The sequence below is a fragment of the Acipenser ruthenus genome, chromosome 23 (genome assembly GCF_902713425.1).
Source record: "Acipenser ruthenus chromosome 23, fAciRut3.2 maternal haplotype, whole genome shotgun sequence".
Taxonomy (NCBI): domain Eukaryota; kingdom Metazoa; phylum Chordata; class Actinopteri; order Acipenseriformes; family Acipenseridae; genus Acipenser; species Acipenser ruthenus.
In genome coordinates, this window is record NC_081211.1 from 7,106,744 (window position 1) to 7,128,942 (window position 22,199).

The following is a 22,199-nucleotide window of genomic DNA, read 5'->3' on the forward strand; positions in this document are numbered from 1 at the left end:
AGATTAAACAAAAGCAAGGCATGAACACTATTCTGCTGTTACCAGTTGTCAGAGAGCTGCTTCATTGTTCCATGAATGGAATGACAAAAGTGTTCCGTTTCGATATACTTAAGGATGCGACATCCATGTCTTGTAAGAAAATGACTACTTTTTTTTCACAAACAAAACATCGAAACGCCAATAAACTAGTGCTTTATGCTCCTGTTCATTAGATTAGTCGACCTAAAGATTATGTTAAAACATGGCTAGGCAAAGGGTGGCATACAGCTACCAACACCAGCATAGGTGACCATATGGCTCTGTGTTCAGCGGGACAGTACAGGCTTTTCAATTCACAACCCAATGCATTCTGGTACGTTTTACCTGTCTCAGGTACCATTCCTTTAAGAGAAGCAGGACTATGCTTACCAGAATGCACTGGGTTGTGAGTTGAAAAGCCTGAACTATCCCACTTCATCAAGGCAAGTCCAACCTTACATGTCACAAGAACACACTTTTGACATCATCTTGCTAGAAAATGGCGTCGGAGGAAAGAACGAGTGGGTTTGATAGATGGATCTTCAAAGAATATTTCGTGTTGCAGCCTGACCTAATCTAAAACATTATCTAAAATGTAAACTGTGCCTGAAAAGCTTTTTAAAAGTAACGGCCCTCATCACTCATAGGTGTTTTTCACAAAAAAAAAAGTTAAAGACTGAAGTGAACTCTTAAAAAAAAATATGGCCTGTAAATCTAGCCTCCTGCACATTTCAAATTAATAACACACAACTAGACAGATACAATCCCAGACTGTTCATTTAAGCCTCTTTTCCTGTTTTATATTTTCAGGCAGCCCTGAAATTTATTTTGGCTCCTTCAATGGAATTTCCTTTTGAAAGAATCTGACATACCCTCTGCCTTAACAACAGATTTCTAAACAAAAGACAAAAGTAATTAAACAAACAATGTTTCCAATCCGCACAGAGGCAGGGTGGTATTTATTTATTCATTATTTATTTATTTATTTTTTTTGTCTTGCACATTTATGGTATCATAAACGAAAGCAATAACAGCCTGGGAAACATTCAGTTATTCACTTTAAAAACACACACTGTTAAATGTATTTGTACAAAAAGCAAGGGGGGTCATATTTATGAGACACATCTGCTGAGACCCTCCAGGTATATTTTTTGCACCGTTTAATATGTAGCCATTTAAAAATGTGCAGAACGTTTTATAGTAAATGACACTGCAAGGGATGAAACATTTATCATTTTTACACCTTACTCCTTCAAACTGCATATTAAATAGACGGGCGTTTATACTTTATCTCTGTTCTATTATCAGACACAGGTTCCTGTTTTGAAACAGTATTTGCCATTGTTAAAAACTGACATGCTAATTGGTTTAATTAAACCAACAATAAAATCCATTACAAAAACACCATTTTAATAATTGTACTTTTGTAGGTCCTACAGTTTCCCATATAAAAGTATGGTAAAAAAAAAAAATATATATATATATATATATATATATATATATATATATATATATATATATATATTTTAATGCTACACTTGGTCACATAAAAAGGAACACAGATTCCTTAAAAACATGTGCGTCATAGAAAAAGTGGTAACTGAACTGATAAAGAAAAACAAAGTGTTCTGGGAGTTCACCTCCCATAGAAGAGAATACCAATAAATAAAGAAACATTTACTGCAATGAGTAAATTTCTTTTAATCTTATTTCAAAATGTGAGCTCTTTGTAGCGATGTTCCAACAGCAATTATTTACACTGAGCTCTCACGCATACTCCTGCGGTATGGGAAGCACAGGAGTGAAAACCTCTTTAAAAAGCAAGACATAATATAAAATGCAACTGAAATATTTTCAGTTCGGGAACCACTAGACTCAGAGCCAATGTGACACACAGTCATTTAACTGTGAAAACACTAATCAAAATCACTAGGTGTGGCTGTTAATGTATTTCAAAAACTAATTAATTAATGCTTTTCAAAGACTTCTTCATTGTGATCTAAAAACCACACCAGTCAAAGCAGAAATAATACTAGTAACTAATTACAAATGATAATTCCACTGATATAGACTATTAAAACTGGCGGTATTTTAGATATCAATATTAGCATACCACGAAGAGGAGTACTCAGTCTGGAATATAACAGAAGTTCTCTGGTATGTAAACAGCAGTATCCATTACCACTCCCCCATTTGCAGACTCCAGCAGGAATCAGTATGATGGCTTGCATATAAAAGTAGAACATCAATGCATTCTGCGGCATATACTACCAGTGTCTACATCGTTATTGTGAGCGTGTGGTTTCTATTACAAACTAAACACAGCAGGATTTTAATTGAGGTGAACAGACTTGATTGTTGAAGTGCCAACACGACAAAATGATGACATTTCTTCAATTTGTATGTTGACACAGGGGCCAGCTTACATTAGGCGCTCACAAGCTGTATGCCTGATGCAAACACGGACATTCAAGCATCTTGTCTTCCACAGATCTCAGACATGTATGCCTTTTAGTTATCATCTTTTGATTCTTCCTTTCGTCACAGAAACCTGAATTGTGCTGGAACAAGAAAGCCAGTTTCACTCCAATGGGTAAAGTAATTGAGAAGTGAAATAGATGCTGTTCTGTTTTTGTTTACTGTCACGGATTCAAGCTAAACTAAAAGGTGCGTCTTTCGTAGCTTCTGCTTTTTATATAAGGTATACATGACAAACTAATTGAGCACATTACATACCCTATTACAGTAAATACAGTAGAAGTCCTGTCCCGGTACACTAGGCATTCATTCTAAATGTTACTTTCTAAAGTAAACTATGAACTGCAAAATCACATGACTCTGTGCCAGACCGCACAGTCAGATTTACATTAATTTTAAGCAGTCAGGACTCAGAAATCATGCCAGATTCCAGAATAGGCAGGATTGTAGAGGGGATCACACCATTCATTTCAATAGGGATTTGGTTGTGCCCAAAAACAATGTCTAATTATCCACAACGCCAGTGTTTGGAGGGGCATGCAGCTTTATCCTTGCCCCGCATTTCATATAATGAAAGTGTGCTACCTCAGTTCAAAGTTCAAATGCAATTTCCAAGGATGACAACCTTTTGATTCCTAAAAAAAGAGAGATGTATTGGAACCCATGCAGTGACATCTCTGGGAACGCTCTTTGAACATCACATTATAAAAACACGTTTATAAATATTGCAATTCCCATTCCTTGATCTTGACACCGAGACAGAGGGTTATACTGTTTGATCAAATATTTATAATTATCCTTTATTGTACAACCAGTATATTGGATTTTTCTTGTAAGAAGCATCGGGTCATTGAGGGCCATGGAGATCCCAGAGGAAAGAGATCAATACTAAAATGAGTCTTGAATATTGCTATCCAGGAGTTGAAGGAAAACTATCTTGAAAAACAAAATACTTACTCCTAGGTGTATGTGTATAAGGGACTGGATCTTCAGTTTGTAGGACTATTTATTGATAATTTTTTTGGTTTACAGTAGTGATGTGTACTTAAAATTCTCTCTCACACAATTTTCCACAAAAGCCCTCCTCTCCAGTATATATATATATATATATATATATATATATATATATATATATATATTATATATATATATAATATTACAATATATATATATATATATATATATATATAGTAAACATAAACATGGACTGGAGAGGAGGGCTATAGTATACATATACATGTGTATATAACCCATACGATTAAGCAAAGAATACAATTGCCATAAGAAACCCTTAAGAGATCAATAATGACAGTTTGAATATAACGTGCCTGGTCTAGAACAATGAGTAAGAAAGGTGAAGGGAACCTGTATCAATGCTGTGCGGAGGTGTCAGCGTTTTACAGTTAGATGTAATAATTGAAACAGTTATTTTTTGACCCATATATTAGAATTCAAGTAGATAAAATAAGCTAAAGGGTACCTGTGGCCTTACACAAAGCTTTTTTTTTTTTTTTTGCAAACGGTTGCACTTCTGTTTCAAAACTTTAGTCTCATTAAGCGGCTGCGACATGACAGCCATTCAATATACGAGAGGGGGTGGGGGAAGTGTTACGTATAGGAATAATAATAATAATAATAATAATAATAATAATAATAATAATAATAATAATATTTCAGTATTTATTCTAGAAGCCATTCGTAGATTAATTGTTATTTTATATTTTTAAGTTAATATGTTGCATGAAAGTTGTGTATTATTTTATAAGTGAAGTGATATTATTTCGCTTCGTAGCCCCCCACTCAAAACAGTGCAATATTACTGTACATTTCTTAATATTGCTAAAGTTAGAGATGGAACCTGTTACACATTCACCGTTGCGACTTGCAAGTTCAAGTTAACAACTACTGTAGAGTGATAAACTGTGGTTCTGTTAAGTGTATGAGGAAACAGGGACAGCAGGTTGCATGGTAGGGTTAGGGGGGTGAGGGTAGATAATAGCGACCCCTCACTTCTAAATATAGCACTACACCCCTGCTGACTAGGATTATGGGTTAAAACCCCACCTAAAACACATACAAACCACCAAAAGACCCACAATTTGACATTAAAACCTACAGACCTGTGACATTATATATATATATATATATATTATATATATATATCGTACATGGAGTCACACATTAATAATGTTATTATTACAAATAGGGCATGCGGGACAAGGCAGGGTTCTCGAGTGCAGGTCCCAATTCACAGTTGCGTTTGTTGCTGCAAACGTTTACCGACACACAGGAACCACTTTGACTTCATGGGAGCCCCAGTGTAGGCAATACGTGTATAATGTGTTTCTTACTGAGGTCTCTGTTTCAAACTAAACCATGATGCCGTTTTTTTGTTTGTTTTGTTTTGTATATGCTGCTGTAGCCGCAACAGCTTTTCACAGGCTTGTGTTGCTGTAAGTTTTGGGGCCACAGGTTCAAACAAGAAATTAGACATAATGGTACGAGCAGTGCTGCAAAGTCTCATGAAAAAAAAAAAATAGTGGCACTGCCTTTCAAAACAAGCGTGATTCATGTTAGAGTGTTTATTCAAATTCCAACCGCTGCTCTCAAAAAACAAGCCCCATTCCGCTCATTATAAGCGGACTTGGCAACTGTGGGTACTAGACACCTATTCACTGAGGAAATAACTATCAATTAACTGAACAAATGATAAAGTAAAATAAGCCTACTGCTTTATTTTCGTTGCGCATTCCCCTAAACCAGGTAAAAACATAAGAAAGTTTACAAATGAGAGGGGGCCATTCAGCCCATCTTGCTCGTTTGGTTGTTAGTAACTTGAGCCCAGAATCTCATCAAGCAGCTTCTTGAAGGATCCCAGGGTGTCAGCTTCAACAACATTACTGGGGAGTTGGTTGCAGACCCTCACAATTCTCTGTGTAAAAAAGTGCCTCCTATTTTCTGTTCTGAATGCCCCTTTATCTAATCTCCATTTGTGACCCCTGGTCCTTGTTTCTTTTTTCAGGTCGAAAAAGTCCCCTGGGTCAACATTGTCTATAACTTTTAGGATTTGAATACTTGAATCAGATCACCGCATAGTCTTTTTTGTTCAAGACTGAAGATTCAATTATTTTAGCCTGTCTGCATACGACATGCCTTTTAAACCCGGGATCATTCTGGTCGCTATCTTTGCACTCTTTCTATTGCAGCAATATCCTCTTTGTAACGAGGTGACCAGAACTGTGATGTCGAGAAGAGCACAAAACAGGTTAAACCCATCCTCTTCAGAAGCAGCAGCAAACGATGCACCAGCTACTTTCAAAGCCAAGCCCCAGAGACAAAACAAACAGGGTGAAAAAAACCCTCCCACACAACTCCTGTTAGCTCAGCGCGTATGGGGCTCTGTTTTTATTACTCATTATTTGAAAACAAAACTCTGCGCAATGCTTAAAAAAACATTGGCTGCCACCGCCAGTGTAGTGAATAGTAAAACGAAGCGGAAATGGCCACTGTCCAAAAAAAAAAAAAAATCAAAGGATTACATTTTCAAAAGTCAAGCAGGTTTGAGGCTATACAAAGCGGGCTTTACCGAACAGAAAGAACACTCACAGGCGAAGAGAAGCGCCTAACTCCAGTGTGGAAGACACGAAAATGCGCGTAGCCTGCCACGGCTATAGTATGACCGAGATTTATTTATTTATTTTTTTAAGTTTCAGTGCCCCCAGTCGTTTTGTATTTTTTTTTTTTTTTAACTCAGTTTACAATAACGACTGGTGTCACAGTGTAGTTACCTCTGTACGTTAGCCAAATAGGAACCCTGCATTATTTGCAGCAGAAGGGTTATGAATTGCATACAGTATTCCTTTTTATTGCTCAGGAAGTGAAACAGAATATATGAATAGGGCTGTTTTTAAATGAAATAAAAATCAAGATGTGTATGGGAAATCTCCATCACCAGAAAACACATTTAATTCTCCTGTTGTATTTTTAAGGGTGGGCGTGCAATGTGTTTAATATTAGGCTATGGGTATATACTTATAATCTGGCTGCAGTTTTCCAGTCTCTGACGAGGTGTATTTAATGATTGCAGTGCTGAAATACCCCAATGTAGCACTAAAGTCATCTTAATCGTCGATATAACGCTCTTGATTTCTACGAATTCACAGGACTAACAGTCCATTATTCACCCATTAATAGAATAACACAGTTTAGATATTATGAAGCAGGTCCGTGGTAATTCTGATTTTGCTACAGCAATGTACCGTAACCCCACACCCCCGACTATCACCAGGACCTGCAACTAACGAAAAGCGCTCAGACAGGCAAAGCCAGATTCAATTGAATTCATAATCAATTATGTATTTGTAATTGTTATTGCTTTTTTAATAAATAGATTGTGTGTATATATTTGATAAAGCAGTTTCAAAACCTAATTTCCGAGGACTTCCAAACACCACAAAAACAATGAACACATTACATTCAAAGTAAAAGATGCGCAGCACACAAAATTACGTTATGAGATCACAACCCTATTCCAATCAAAGCGACCACCTGAGTGTGAACACGGTGTTCCAGCAGTAATCTTTTTAAACACGGATATTGAAGATTAACTGAGAATGGTTAAATTTTTTTAGTTTTCTCAATAGGAGCTACACAGTCCAATGCCTGAGGTATTTAGTTCAGAACTCGAGGGTGTGTTTGAAATTTCATTACACAGTAGGAATATATGCTTCCCCATGTTGATAATTATTAGTATAACTGTCAAATAGTTCTGTAAAACCAGTATCATTGCACTTCACTGACCGTCTTTTAATAAAGCAGGTTTTAAAAATAAAAACCTAAATTTTCGGGGGCTTCAAAACAACACAAAAACAATAAACACATAACATTGCACAGTTTTTTAAAAGTCCCTCATTGATAAATACTGGAAATGACCGACGCGCCATTCCGGATTAGCTCGAGCTCGTTCCCGTGCACATCTGTATCCGTGCCACTTCCACGAAACCTAATTTCAGGAAAAACACACATTCTGCGTGTGCTCGGAGGTGGCAAAAATATATGTTTATCAGACTGTTTTAGTAGCCTTATCTACAATTAGACGTTTAATACAGCACAATTGAATGTGACATACGATATATTCTACCATATTTAAAGAAAGTACAAAGTCATTTCCTTTTTATATATATATATAAAAAAAAACAAACATGCAAATTACTAACAGGTGGAAACAGCAACGTAATTTGCAAAAAGGTTTCAAATGTATTTTGTTTTTAAACGTTTTGCCTATTTAAATACCCTGGCTGACCCGACACTGCCCCTTTAAAACTTTAAATACCTAACTAACAAGTAAACAACGTGGTTCGTAAAACGGCAGTAAAATATCCAATTCTTTCCCAACAAAAAACCTGCCAATGGTTTACTTATTAAAAACGCCAGAAGACAGACTGTATCGCATTCAAATCATAACTAAAGTTGCCAAACATCATAAACTATGTTTTTCCTCGTCACAAAGTGTTATCAAGACAAAGTTTTTAAAAGAAAAGAAAAAAAAAAACTTTGGAAAAATATCTATGCCCCGTTTTATCGCCTATTGAAAAAGCAAAACACAAAGCAGACACGCCCCCTTCAAAAACAGACAAAACAAAATACTACTAAACGTTTTAAAACAACGACAACAAACTTGGAATACCAAGCGCCTTCTGTTTAATTTATCAGCCAAAAAGCCTTCTTACCTGTTGGCGTTTCGTTGCCTTCTATATAGATGTGTAAGGTTAAGAGCAGGATCAAAACCCTCGTTTTCATTGTTTAGTGGTAGTCCAGTTTGCAAGCTGCAGAAATCCTAACTGCGACAGCGTCTCGAGCAGAACTGGAGAGAAGTTCGGGACTGATCACAGATTCCTGATTTCCTGCTGAAATGATAATGAGAACGCTGAGAACACGGAGTCAGGCACAAAACTGACGTCACGATCAAACAAATAGTTCAAATAGGGAGTTTTTTTTTTCCTACACAGGTTTTAAACATGTGAAGTGTGCCTCCTAACGGATACTTGGGAAGCTGCAAAAAATACATTTATATATTTTAGAAATTTAGGGTTTTGTTTTGCTGTCTCGCATGCATGTACGTTACTATTATTATTATTATTATTATTATTATTATTATTATTATTATTATTATTAACATTTTCTGATATTTTTAAAACGGTATAAAACTCGCAATAAACTGCTTCTACTTGCAATTGCTGTACGTTGTTTCGTATGTTTAACTGTGTTTTACTGTTTTTTTAAGAAAATGTGCAGTAGCTTTGGGCAAATTAGGTCAGTCTATAGTTTCTGGCTTGTTCAGGCATCTGTTTTAATTTGAATATATTTTTCAAAAGTCTGTGTGAAAACAGTCCCCTCTAGTGGATAACTGGAGTAACTGCAGGAAATGCCAGATTTATTCTAAAAAAGTTTTAGTCCAGTAGTTACAGTAATTTACTGAGGCGATGCTCTGAAACATGTTAATATGAGACCTTCAATGAAACGACTTCATTTGTTAAAATTAGTACATCGCAGACATGACAGGGTGGATTAAACCCATCTGGTAACAGACCCAATTATTTTGAACATGTGCAATCTCATATCAATTCCTAGTCGTAGATTTAATGTTTAAAGATAATTAATAATGACATTTTATTTTTAAATATAGCCCCAGAAAAGTGGATTAAGAAAAAAAGCTGATCCACGCCAGTAGCAATAATGACAAATTCAGTAGAAGTGTTCAAATGTTCACCTGTAGGAGGCTGTGTGGTCCAGTGGTTAAAGAAATGGGCTTATAACCAGGAGGTCACCGTTTCAAATCCTACCTCAACCACTGGCTCATTGTGTGACCCTGAGCAAGTCACTTAACCTCCTTGTATTTCGGGTGAGACGTATTTGTAAGTGACTCTGCAGAGGATGCATAGTTCACACACCCGAGTCTCTGTAAGTCGCCTTGGATAAAGGTATCTACTAAACAAACAAAATAATAATAATAACAAGGGAAATTCCGTTTAGCGCCCCCTGTCTTCAGAACTCTGTAACGGAGTGGGCGCTGCTGCAGTTATTTATGGGAGAACGGCTTGTGGAGAGAAAGTCTCTGCATGTATCACACATAACTTCAAAAAACACCCAACACAATTTAAAGGAAAAATGCTCTGAGTTTTTCATTTGTAGTGCACAACAGACGTAATGACTTTATTTACATTGTTTGAGGCCTCCTTATAACGGACACTTGTCCCACACAGTCATTCTGCATTGGTAGTAAATTGATCATACTTGGACCTTCAGATGGAAGTGATGTCACATTAAAATTAGCTGCAAACTCTTCAATTATTCTTGTTTAACTATATATTATAAAAGGTTATTTAAGGTGGTACACACAATGTTGCATATGATGAATGAACGGATAGATAGACAGATTGATCTCTCCATCTACTCCTAATACTGTGCCCTGGACTTACCTGACCTCAGCACCACGTTACTGTATCCGCAGCTGATGCACTATCCTTGCACTATTGCACTACTATTATGTCACTGTATATCTACATTGTTTTAATCCTAACTTGTTGCTGCTTATCTCATACTGTATTTTAGTCGTATAATTTGCACTTACTGTAAACTACACTGTATTTAAATATTATTTTGCATTGTAAGCGTGTATTGCCCTGTAACACTTGTCAGTCGCCTTGGACAGAGGCGTCTGCCAAATTAATAAAAAAAAGAATAAATAAATAATAGGCAGGCAGACAGACAGACACATGAACAGATAAAAGATTCTTGTGAGGTGATGCAAAATTCATGACAACCACTGTACAAGCACACATACATGCATAAATACATATATCAAAAGATCCTTTAGGGAAGAATATTATAGTGTTCCTCAATTGTCAAACAAGACAGAACCAAGCTATTGCGTTTTTCATTTCACTGACGCAGCTCCTACCCTATCAGCATATATCCCAGCCAGTTCTCTTTCTGCAACTTGCTAGCATTTATTTTGATAAGAGAAGGCCACCAAACTGTCACTTTGATGTCAAACGGCTATTTTGCATGAAAAACAGCTGAAGGGAATACTTAGAAGCAGAGAGAGAGAGACAGGGAAGCAAGATTCAGTGCCAAACTACATATCGTCATCACTTTTTCTCTGGCATTCCTTTTACTTTTAATATATATTTTAGTTCACCGTAAACACAAAATAACAACTGTACACACAACTAGCTAAATATTCTCCAAACTAGACACCATGCAGGCAAATAGCATCCATAGCCTATCATGCAGAAATGCAGTCAACATTTGGGGGGGGTTGTGAAAGCTGGACCAAGACACAACTGCCTGGACGGGGCACTAAAGCAATTCAAATTACTCTGTCTATAGTCAATATATTAAAAATAATTTGGATTATATGAATTTTTAAATATTTTGTCTTCGTCCGGAAGCATTTTAATCTGTTTAAAAAATATGAAAATTCATATAATTATAATTTAATATGTAGACTGCAGGGAAGGATTAGTCTTGTGGTAAATAGGTATGCAGATTGTAGGCCACATTTGAAGACCCTGTGTGTGTTATTGAAATGAAATTGCCCCCTCTATTCTTACCATTTTATAATGTGTGATAATATAGTCTGACCCATATATTAATATATGTATATTATATTAGTAAATGGTATTTGCAACTGTGTCAAAAATACCTGTATGGCATTATCCTGCACTTAAGTACTGTCATAATGAAGCTTATTTCTTTTATTTAATGGGGCACTGTCTAAAAACAACTCCCTTCCTTGCAAGTCTCTTTCATTGTTCTTGTTTAGTTTTCACGACTGGGTTCATAGATAACTGGAGCATCTTTTGGAGGAAAAGCAGGCTTTACAAGATGGTTTACCCCTTAATGATAGGGAGCAGGTGTTCTGGCATGGAGCACAGAAAGAACCCTGAGGAAGACTGGAAAGGGTTTAAACTAGACAGGGGGTGGTGGGGAACCAAAAACAGGTTCCAGTTAGGGCTAAAGGTGTAAGTCACCAGAATCAAAAACGAAATGCCTGTGTCTAAATGCCAGAGGACTTCCAAGAACCATGCAGGAGTGTGCATTTCTCTCTGCATAAATAAGTTTCCAGTTTGTTACAACTCTGAAGGGGAGATATGGATATCCAAAAATAAGCTTCTTTCACCAATGTACTTCCATTAATATTACACGCATTGGTGAAACTAAATGTTTTCTAGTTACTAATATCACAAGTCTCCACTCATTTTTCTGCAAACCCAAGGTGTAAAATGAGTGCTTACTACCACTGTGTATTGGAAACAGTAGCTGATGTACTCACTTGGAAGGGAGCAGACTTTGAGTAATGTTGAAGTCTTTGTGTTGCGCTATCAGTGGCAGGTGGGGAGCCTGCAGCTGCTCTAGCCTCTACTTTCCCTGCAGGGGGCAGTAATGGGCAATGCAAGTAATTCTACTGACACTTGGAACATAACAAATGATAGATGGGCTGCAGTTAATTGCATGCTTGTGATTAATCTCTGAAAATTAATCAGACATTAAAAAGACACCACACAGGTAAATGATGCCTTTTTATATCAGCTTGAATTAATTCAACATTATGCTTTTCTTTATCATGTACCGTAATTAACTAAAAAGAAAACCCAATGCAAACCAAAAAAAAATAATAATTCTCCTGTCAAATCCCTGTAATATAATACACGTGCTGCAGAATCACTGTGTCTATTATTGAAGTACTACTGAGGTTTCTGCATAACTCACATTGACCCCTGGAGGCTAAATGTTAAAGGATCTTCTTGTTAAAGTTTTGACTCCGTGTGTCTCCTGTTGTTCTTCCTGCAGCAACATGACCTTGGATTCTGAACTCAAAGCATAAGGTCCTGGATTCTGTCATATCCTGAGTGCCCTGAAAGCATTTCAAACAAGGGGACTATACTGAGTGGACACTGAGAGAATGCCTCGGGCTCTAGCAAGCCTGTGTGTGTGATATCACAGCCCTCCCTCATTATATACCAGCAAGCATGAGGGAGGCATTTGACAAGGAGAAGGCTGAGGAACAAGGGCTACAGCCAGGCACTGGCTCAACATTAAGAAATACTGAAAATACTTGTTCATCAGTGCCTTCAATGTAAACACGAGTTTTGATTCACATACTTACTGTATGAACTCCTTTTAGGATTGACATAATTAAAAAAAAAAAAAAAACTATATGAACATAACTTAGATATTTTAGATATTCGTGCAATCAAATAAACTACAAAATGATATTGCAAAAGTCTACCAAATGCCATAATAGTAGTATAGTATTTCAAGTTAGATTTCAAAATGTCACATTTTTCAATTTTGGTCTGTTTTTCTTTAAGTATATGGAAAACTACAAAGCGGTATGTAATTCAATATATCAGCGTAACATTATTCAGCAGGTTTCATTCGACTTTATGAAGCAAAATGTGTTAATTCTATAGGGGGATGCAAAACTTTTGCCATAGCTGTACACTGCTGAGTGACCCAGGAAGTGCAAGTGTGACAGATTTCCTGAGAATCAGGCATGGGAACTGAGAGCTTTCTTTAACAATGCAATACCAGATTTTTAAAAGGAAAATGTTTGCTGCCATCTGTTTATTTAGCATTGCATATGTGCAGCTAATAGAATAATAGGTAAGATGTATGACATTTGTTTATGTCTCCATAGTAAATTAAAGATTGATCACAAAAAAAAACTTCTAAATCGTTGTAGAAGTATGCATGCCACTTTGTTTCAAAGTGTCAGGCAGGGCCAGATTCACTCCCAGCAGACAAGAGGCCAAATAAATGGTCAGTGTCCACACAAGCCCTGCTTTCTGCACAGCAGCCCAGTCAGAGAGGACTAGTTTCAGATTACAGCAAGTAGATCAGGTCACGGACTGATTTAACTAAAGAGACAAGATCATCATCTGAGGATTGCATTCAAGCGTTGAAAGGGTAGGGAACAAAACACACCCAAACTGTGTTTCTCATTTCTGTATCTCTCGCTCTCTCTATATATATTGTGAAGTACTTTGTTCTTTCCAACAGGTGTTTGTCACTTTAATTATACACGAAACAAGGGAAGTGCTCTTTAAACGCCGTGGCGTACGTTTATTTAGCAAACTGTTCAAACAAAAAAAACACACAAAACAAAACCTAGCCTTTCTTCAGGCGCTAACTAAACTGAGAAAACAGAAAGGCTAACTAATGCAGGGCAGGGTAAGCCTGTTCCCCTGTTTAAACTAATTCCCAGAATCACCTCAGCCAAATCACCGTCCAGAACTCCGTTGTCAAGGATCGCCGTACCTTTATTTTGTTATAAGAAAACCTTTTGTCCAACACGCTTGTTTCACCACTTCAACCCTCACCCGAACACACAAACTGAAGCCCTTTTTAACCCCGACCTGATCACTTCCATCTGATCAGCATTTGCCGATTAATTATACAATTAAACACTTGTTACATTTGTTTCAACACAGTGTGTGGCTACCCCCCATGGTCCTAAAGCCTCCAAATTACTGTCTGGTACATACACATCATCACATACCCTCCCCCTCTGCACGATCCCGTGGGGTCGGGCATACAAGACTTCTGCTGGCTGCGGAAACCTAGACAGGAAATCAGCATTTATGTGCTCTTTACCTTTTCTATGTATTAAGTCAAAACAGTAAGGCTGTAACGTTAAAAACCACCTGGTTATTCTCGCATTCTTGTCTTTCTGACGATACATCCACTGTAATGGGGCGTGGTCTGTAACCAGTGTAAATCTCCTTCCCCAGAGATAATACCTCAAAGAGTCCACTGCCCACTTGACAGCTAAGCACTCCTTTTCTATTGTAGCATATGCTTTTTCCCTTGGGAGGAGCTTTCTGCTCAAAAATAAAACAGGATGTTCCTCCCCCTCACAGGACTGTGATAACACTGCCCCTAAACCCACTTCCGAAGCATCTGTTTGTAATATAAACGGTTTATCAAAGTCAGGACTTATCAAAACAGGTTCAGAGCACAGTGCTGATTTCAAATCTAAAAATGCCCATTCAGCCTCTGCTGACCATTTTACCATGTTAGACGTGGATGTTTTAGTGAGATCTGTTAAGGGCACAGCTCTTGAGGCAAAATTTTCAATGAACCGGCGATAATAGCCAATAAGTCCGAGAAAGGCTCGGACTTGTTTCTTGTTCACTGGACGGGGACAAGACAGAACAGCTTCAATTTTGTTTTGCTGTGGTCTAATTAAGCCACGTCCGAGTGAAAATCCCAGATACTTTGTTTCCTGCAGAGCGAATGCACACTTCTTTTTATTAGCTGTTAAGCCTGCTTCCCTTAACGATCTCAATACCGCTTCCACCTTGTATACATGAGACTCCCAATCAACGCTAAAAATGACCACATCGTCAAGATAAGCTGCTGCATAGTGACTATGTGGCCTGAGTACCCTGTTCATAAGCCTTTGGAACGTGGCTGGGGCACCATGCAGACCAAAGGGCAACACTGTAAATTGGAATAAACCCTGTGGAGTTACAAATGCTGTCTTTTCTTTTGACTCTGGTGACAATGGCACCTGCCAATAGCCTTTGGTCAAGTCGAGTGTGGTAATATACTTGGCTTTTCCCAACCTTTCTAGCAATTCATCCACCCTCGGCATTGGGTATGCATCAAACTTTGATATTTCGTTCACTTTTCTAAAATCCATACAAAATCTTATAGTTCCATCAGGTTTTGGCACCATCAACACCGGGCTGCACCAGTCACTATTTGATTCCTCAATTACTTGTAATTCCAACATCTTTTTTATTTCTTTAGCGAGATCCCCCTGTTTAGACTCTGGAATTCGAAATGGTTTCACTCTGACTCGGGCTCCTGGAGGGGTAATGATACTATGTGATATAAGATTAGTTCTCCCTGGCAAGTCTGAGAACACGTCATCATTTCTATTAATTAGTTCTTTAATTGCATTACTCTGTTCCGCAGTCAAGTGTTCACCAATTTTCATTTCAGTCGCACTTGTCATACCCGGCAACTCAGGACCCAGTTCTAAATCTTCGCACTGTACTGTGCCTACTAAAGGTTCCCTGTCTACCCACGGTTTCAGCAGATTGACATGGTAAATCTGGTATGGTTTCCTTTTCCCTGTCTGGTACACCTTATAGTTTACATTACTTAACTTATCCGCTATTTGGAAAGGTCCCTGCCATTTAGCCAAAAACTTGTGTGCATGTGAAGGGAGCAAAACCAACACTTTGTCTCCCACTTTAAACTCTCTTAGACGAGCCCCGGCGTTATACGACGTTTTTTGTCGCTCTTGCGCTCTGACCAGATTTTCATTTACCAGGCTGCTAACCTTGTCCATTCTATCTCTCATTTTTATTACATACTCAACTAAATTGTCCCCTCTAGGTGGCGTTCCTTCCCACACTTCTTTGACAACGTCTAAAATTCCCCTCGGCTGTCTCCCATACAATAATTCAAACGGCGAAAACCCAGTCGAGCCTTGAGGAACCTCTCTGATAGCGAACATAAGATAAGGAAGAAAACTATCCCAGTCTCTGCCGTCTACGTGCGTTACCTTCTTTATCATTTGTTTTAACGTTTTATTAAACCGTTCCACCAAACCATCCGTTTGTGGGTGGTGAACAGAGGTAGTAATTTTTTTTACTTTGCACAACTTACACATGTCTTTCATAACTGTGGACATAAAGGGGGTCCCTTGATCGGTAAGGATCTCTTTAGGGAAACCGACCCTAGAAAAAACCTGTATCAACGCCTGTGCTATATTCATTGAATTAGTGTTCCTTAACGGTATAGCCTCGGGGTATCTAGTGGCATAATCCACAATGACCAGAATGTACTGGAACCCTGTTTTAGACTTTTCCAAGGGCCCAATTAAGTCCATTCCCACTCTCTCAAATGGCACGTCTATGACAGGTAACGGGACAAGCGGGGCTCGAGTAGGTTTCCTGCCAGTGACCAGTTGACATTCCGGGCAAGCTATACAAAACCGCTCTACATCCTTATAGACTCCTGGCCAATGAAAACACATCATTACCCGGTCTCTAGTTTTCTGTATGCCTAGATGCCCTCCTAACAGATGACTGTGAGCCAGCTGTAGTATTACCCCTTTGAACTTACTTGGCACCAGTAACTGTTCTAACCACTCGCCACATTCAGTTCTAGTGACCCTATACAAGAGATCATTTTTAACAATGAAATGTGGTATAGTCACCGTGTCCCTATTTTCCCAATAACGTTCGTCCGGTACCACAGCTTGATTAAAGGCATATTGTAGGTTTTTATCTTCTATTTGTTCTCGTTTGAAGTCCAAAGAAGACACTGCTAGTTCATCCCACATCTCGGGGAGGTTTTCTTCTAAACTTCCTAACGACTCAGATTCCCTGTTAGGTTGCCCTACACGCGTTTGGGGGTCTGCACTTTTGCTTGTATATTTCCCCCCAGGGAGCCTTTGCGGTTTAGCTTGGGTCCTATACTTTTGACTTCGTGTCTTCCTGGTTTTTCCTGGTTCAGCTAGTATCTCTTCGTCAAACGGAAACAATTCAGACAATTCTTGGTTCTGGCCACTAGATGGCCCTGCCTCCTTAGTAGCAACAAAAACCTCTCGTAACTGTACTAAGCGAGCAAATTCGATACAATCACGACCCACAATCACTGGATAAGGAAGTCTAGGTAACACTCCCACTTTTAACTTTACCTCCTGGGAACCTATTTTTAGATTTACGGTGGTAGCTGGGTAGGTTTTAATATCACCGTGGATGCACATTATTCGTACTTCCGCCTGGTCTGTAGAAAAGTGTTCCCCCACCAGGTCAGAGGATATTAAACTCTGCCCACAGCCTGAATCTAACAAAGCTACTGTGCTTTTATCGCCTATTTTAACAGCAACCACATACTCTGTTTTTGGAGAACTGCAGGAAAATAAGTTATTAACCGTAGTCACTACATGACAGTCCATTGACTCTACCGTCTCCTTTTCGGGACAATTTCGGGCAATGTGCCCCCAACCATCACATTTAAAACATTGCACCCTGTGATATGGCACACTCTGCATTTCAGTCCACAATTTATTCTCCCCTGCCCAAGGTCCCTTCACGGTTCTAGACCGCTCTTCAGCGCCCCCTTTTTCCCACACATTCTTACCGGGATTCTCGGCGGTGCGTTGTTTCGGGCTTGTGGGGCGCCAGTTGCTTTTGGCAAAACGGGATGTGGGCTGGGCAATTTCCAGGGCAGTGAGTTGACGCTCGACCAGAGCGATTAGTTCATCGGCAGTGTTTGGACTGCCCTGTGCCACCCATTTTCGTAAGCCCACTGGAAGGTTCCTCAGATAATGGTCGAGGACCAGTAGTTCCACCACCCGCGCAGAGCTATTCGTCTCTGGTTTAAGCCACCTACGGGCTAAGTGGATTAAGTCAAACAGCTGTGACCTTGGTGCTTTTCCCTCTTCATATCTCCAAGAGTGGAAGCGTTGAGCCCTCACAGCTACGGTGACCCCGGCTCTCGCCAGAATCTCAGCTTTCAGAAGATTATAATTAGCTGCTTCTGTTAGCTCCAAATCAAAATAAGCTTTTTGAGCATCTCCACTCAAAAAAGGCGCAACAATGCCAGCCCACTGCTCAGGTGGCCAAGCCTCTCGCTCGGCGGTCCTTTCGAACGCCAAAAGGTAAGCTTCCACGTCGTCTGCTGGGTTCATTTTCTGTAAAACATGGCTAGCTCTTATAGGACGTGGTCCGGCAGAAGCGGCCCCCACCCGTTCTCCAGAATTCATCTGGCTCCATAATTCTCTCCACTCTCGACGATCCTGCGCTGCTTGTTCGGCCAGGACTTTGGTATGCTCCTGCAAAGCCGCTGTGGCGTGCTGCTGAGCTGCGAGAACTGTTTTAAGTAATTCTTCCATGTTGCGGGGTTCTCAAAGAAAACAGAGCCCCACTTCTGGTACCAAATGTGAAGTACTTTGTTCTTTCCAACAGGTGTTTGTCACTTTAATTATACACGAAACAAGGGAAGTGCTCTTTAAACGCCGTGGCGTACGTTTATTTAGCAAACTGTTCAAACAAAAAAAACACACAAAACAAAACCTAGCCTTTCTTCAGGCGCTAACTAAACTGAGAAAACAGAAAGGCTAACTAATGCAGGGCAGGGTAAGCCTGTTCCCCTGTTTAAACTAATTCCCAGAATCACCTCAGCCAAATCACCGTCCAGAACTCCGTTGTCAAGGATCGCCGTACCTTTATTTTGTTATAAGAAAACCTTTTGTCCAACACGCTTGTTTCACCACTTCAACCCTCACCCGAACACACAAACTGAAGCCCTTTTTAACCCCGACCTGATCACTTCCATCTGATCAGCATTTGCCGATTAATTATACAATTAAACACTTGTTACATTTGTTTCAACACAGTGTGTGGCTACCCCCCATGGTCCTAAAGCCTCCAAATTACTGTCTGGTACATACACATCATCACAATATTAAAGAAGCAGATTATTTTCTAAATTGAGTGCACATTGTCATTTGCCAGTTGGGAGAGCGGGGCCCTCTTGTGAACAGACAGAGCTTCATCTCAATGACTTTAATGGAAAATTCAAATCTTTCTGCTTCATCAGTCTCTCTCCCTCGTAACTGCTCCACAAGGGGACTTATTAACTTTTGAGAAATCATTTCCAATCGCAGACGACACTCGGAAACAAATATTCAAAGGAAATAAGAAAGGGTAATATAACTTATATAGAAAATGATAAATAGGAAGAGGTGGCTCTGATGGGGCTGGTCGCTTTCATTTAACTTGGATGTTTCTGTAGTTGTGTGGAACATGTATAGGTTATATTTCAATGGATAAGCAAGGGGGAGAAGGTCAAATCATTAGAAACTTTAAATAACATTTATTGCTAACGAATGGAAATGAGACTAAGTGCAATGTTTAAAAGTAAACCACTAGGAGTTGCTAAATGTGTTCTTTATAGATAAACTAGTTGGATCTTTTGAATGTAGTGAAATGGAATCAACATGAGTTGCTGGACCCTGATTAGTCACCTTGTTCAAGATGATATCTGGAATGGTCTCGATTGTTTAAACCCACACAAAGTCTCTGAAAAGTTTTCTTCAAATGGTGTTCTCTAAGGTTACTAAATCTATTATACTAAATAGCTCAGTACTTACTTCCCTGCTACTTTCCATTGCTTGGTTTCAAGTAAAAAAAAAAACTGAAATTTCAACAAAACTGCTGTTACTTCCCCAGAAGATACAGCATGAGATAAGTGAGACTCCCTCTGTACAGCGAAGAAAAAACTGGGAACTCAAAAAAGTGTGTACCAACATGGACGAGAGGACAACGCTATGTGTTTTACCTTCAGAGATGTTTCAAAGTTACAAAGCTATTGGAAATTAAAAGCTCTACAGCACAATAATTATCAGTTGTTTATTTAGCGGACACCTTTATCCAAGGCGACTTACAGAGACTAGGGTGTGTGAACTATGCATCAGCTGCAGAGTCACTTACAACAAAGTCTCACCCGAAAGACAGAGCACAAGGAGGTTAAGTGACTTGCTCAGGGTCACACAGTGAGTGAGCTGGGATTTGAACTGGGGACCTCCTGGTTACAAGCCCTTTTCTTTAACCACTGGACCACACAGCCTATAAGGGAAGCAGTGACAATGGCCCTGTGCTTAGCAAACCCAAAGGACATTTTACTGAAAACATGGAAAACTTACTGAACGGGTGAAGTCAAGTTGACCACTTTGCAATACGGCTCTGAATTCACAATGTGCACCAATTTAAAGAGTGCCGTCCATCCAGGAGTGTGTGCGTCCCTATGGAAATGATGAATCCTGTTGTTTTTAGTGCTATCTCAAGTATGGATCCCTACCTGAAGATGAATCGTGCCTACAATAATCAGTTAATTTAAAATCACTTAAAGGATCGGTCGTGCAAAGATGTGATCTCTACGAAAGAGTCAGCAACACAAAGACATGATAAGAGCCTTTGGTAGATTAAATACAGATGTGACAAATGGTCAAGACACCTTTGGGATTATATTTTTGATGGGCTATATTTTCAAAGTTACTTCAGTCTTTAATTAACTCCTCTTTTGGGTGGAGAAAACCCCCTGTTAATTTGACAAAGCTAGACTCAAACAACTAGCTAATATAGCACAAGGACTCCCAAGTACCCTTACGTTGTTTGTTTCTCATTTGGTAATATTAACATGAATTTTTCTCTGTTAAAAATAGGAGTTACCGTAATTGAAAACTGGAGTAACGCTTTGAAAATATGGCCCAATATCTTTGCACAAGCCCACGAATAATGGCATCCCAACATTTGAATAATATTAGAATGAATAGTGGCAATTGCCTGGATTTGGCATTTACCAATAACCTGGCAAAATAAACATTAAAACAAATTATTTTCAATATACAGTCTGTTAAACTGTACAATTAAACACATTGCAGTGTTGTGAATGCTAGATTGTGCTCATGCTAGTTGAGCAACATACTTGCTGGATTCCAAAATAGACAGGTTTCAGATTGTAGAGGGTATAAGACCATTCATTTCAATAGGGATTAGACTCAAAAGCTATGCCAAATTCTCCAGGATGCTGGTTTGCAATGCGTGTTTGTTGAATACTTCACTGGATTCTTGATCTTCAGGATATCTCGGTGTCGTCTTACTCCCCCTCAACCTAACCTACCAATTTACCTTGCTGTCACCTGCATTTTTGGAAGGTAAATCTATGTAATAAATACAATATTCTGTGTTTGGAGAGAGTCGGGATGCTTTATATTGCTATAGCAAGGTGGTCAATAAGGAATACAATATTATTGTTTCTTTATTTGCATTAGTGCAATATCAGTACATTTTTTTTGTTTTTACATTTTTAGGAAGCGTGTCTGTTGACTTGGAAAGGGAGAGCACAAGAGACTGAGGAAGGAAGATTTACAGAAAACCAAAAAACTGAAACAGCCTTGTACTAGTGGAGACTCAGTGGACGCAGTAGCTAACTACATCGAGAGGAGCAACTTCACAGACAGTAATGCTGAGGCAGGACTAAATGACTACATTGTTGGATGTTTTTCAGGTGGAAAATAAGAAAAGAAAACGTTTTTTGGAAGAACAAATATTTATACAGTGGTTCAAAGTGGCATTACAGTTAACATGTAAGGCTGTAGTTAATGCATACCCCATAGGTTGGCATTAAAGTATATACAGTATTTATTGAAAGTACTCATGACTTCAAGGTAATGTTGCATTTTGCTCACCCAAAATACATTTTACTAAATTCGAGAGTAAATTACTCAGTGACCCAAAACCTTACCTGGAACGCTGCGTGTATGGTAGGGTAGCGATTAGAAGTCAAAATATGTGACAGGTGTGTATTTTCAAAGTAACATTTCATTTGCTGTTTAAATTAGAGTCCCATGTTACTTACTGTACATATCTGATGCTTGAAAGGGGCTTTTCATGAGTAGCGTACACTACAGGCCAAGTTAGGAAGGCTCTTCTCAAATCTGACAAGCATTTATTCTCCCACACTGATCTGACGTTATCACACTGTCAGACCCCCTCAGAGTGACAGAAGCATTTCTATTCATGACAGGAAAGAGCTATTGCCAATCCTATTGTCACCATCGAAACGTGGCAGAGCGTCCCCATTTATACACCTCAACGATGAATAATCGC

At 38.9% G+C, this 22,199-nt stretch overlaps 1 protein-coding gene across 9 annotated transcripts in view; it reads right to left on the minus strand.

Annotated features, from left to right (window-relative positions):
* LOC117964131 (receptor-type tyrosine-protein phosphatase U-like) overlaps positions 1 to 8,457 on the minus strand; it is a 193,516-nt gene extending 185,059 nt beyond the window's left edge. For all 9 annotated transcript variants that reach the window (XM_058997649.1, XM_058997648.1, XM_058997645.1 and 6 more), the window contains exon 1: positions 8,226 to 8,457. In XM_058997649.1, coding sequence (XP_058853632.1) covers positions 8,226 to 8,295 — 70 coding nt within the window. In that variant the 5' untranslated portion in view covers positions 8,296 to 8,457. The remainder of the gene's footprint in view (positions 1 to 8,225) is intronic.
* Between the last annotated feature and the right edge of the window lie 13,742 nt (positions 8,458 to 22,199).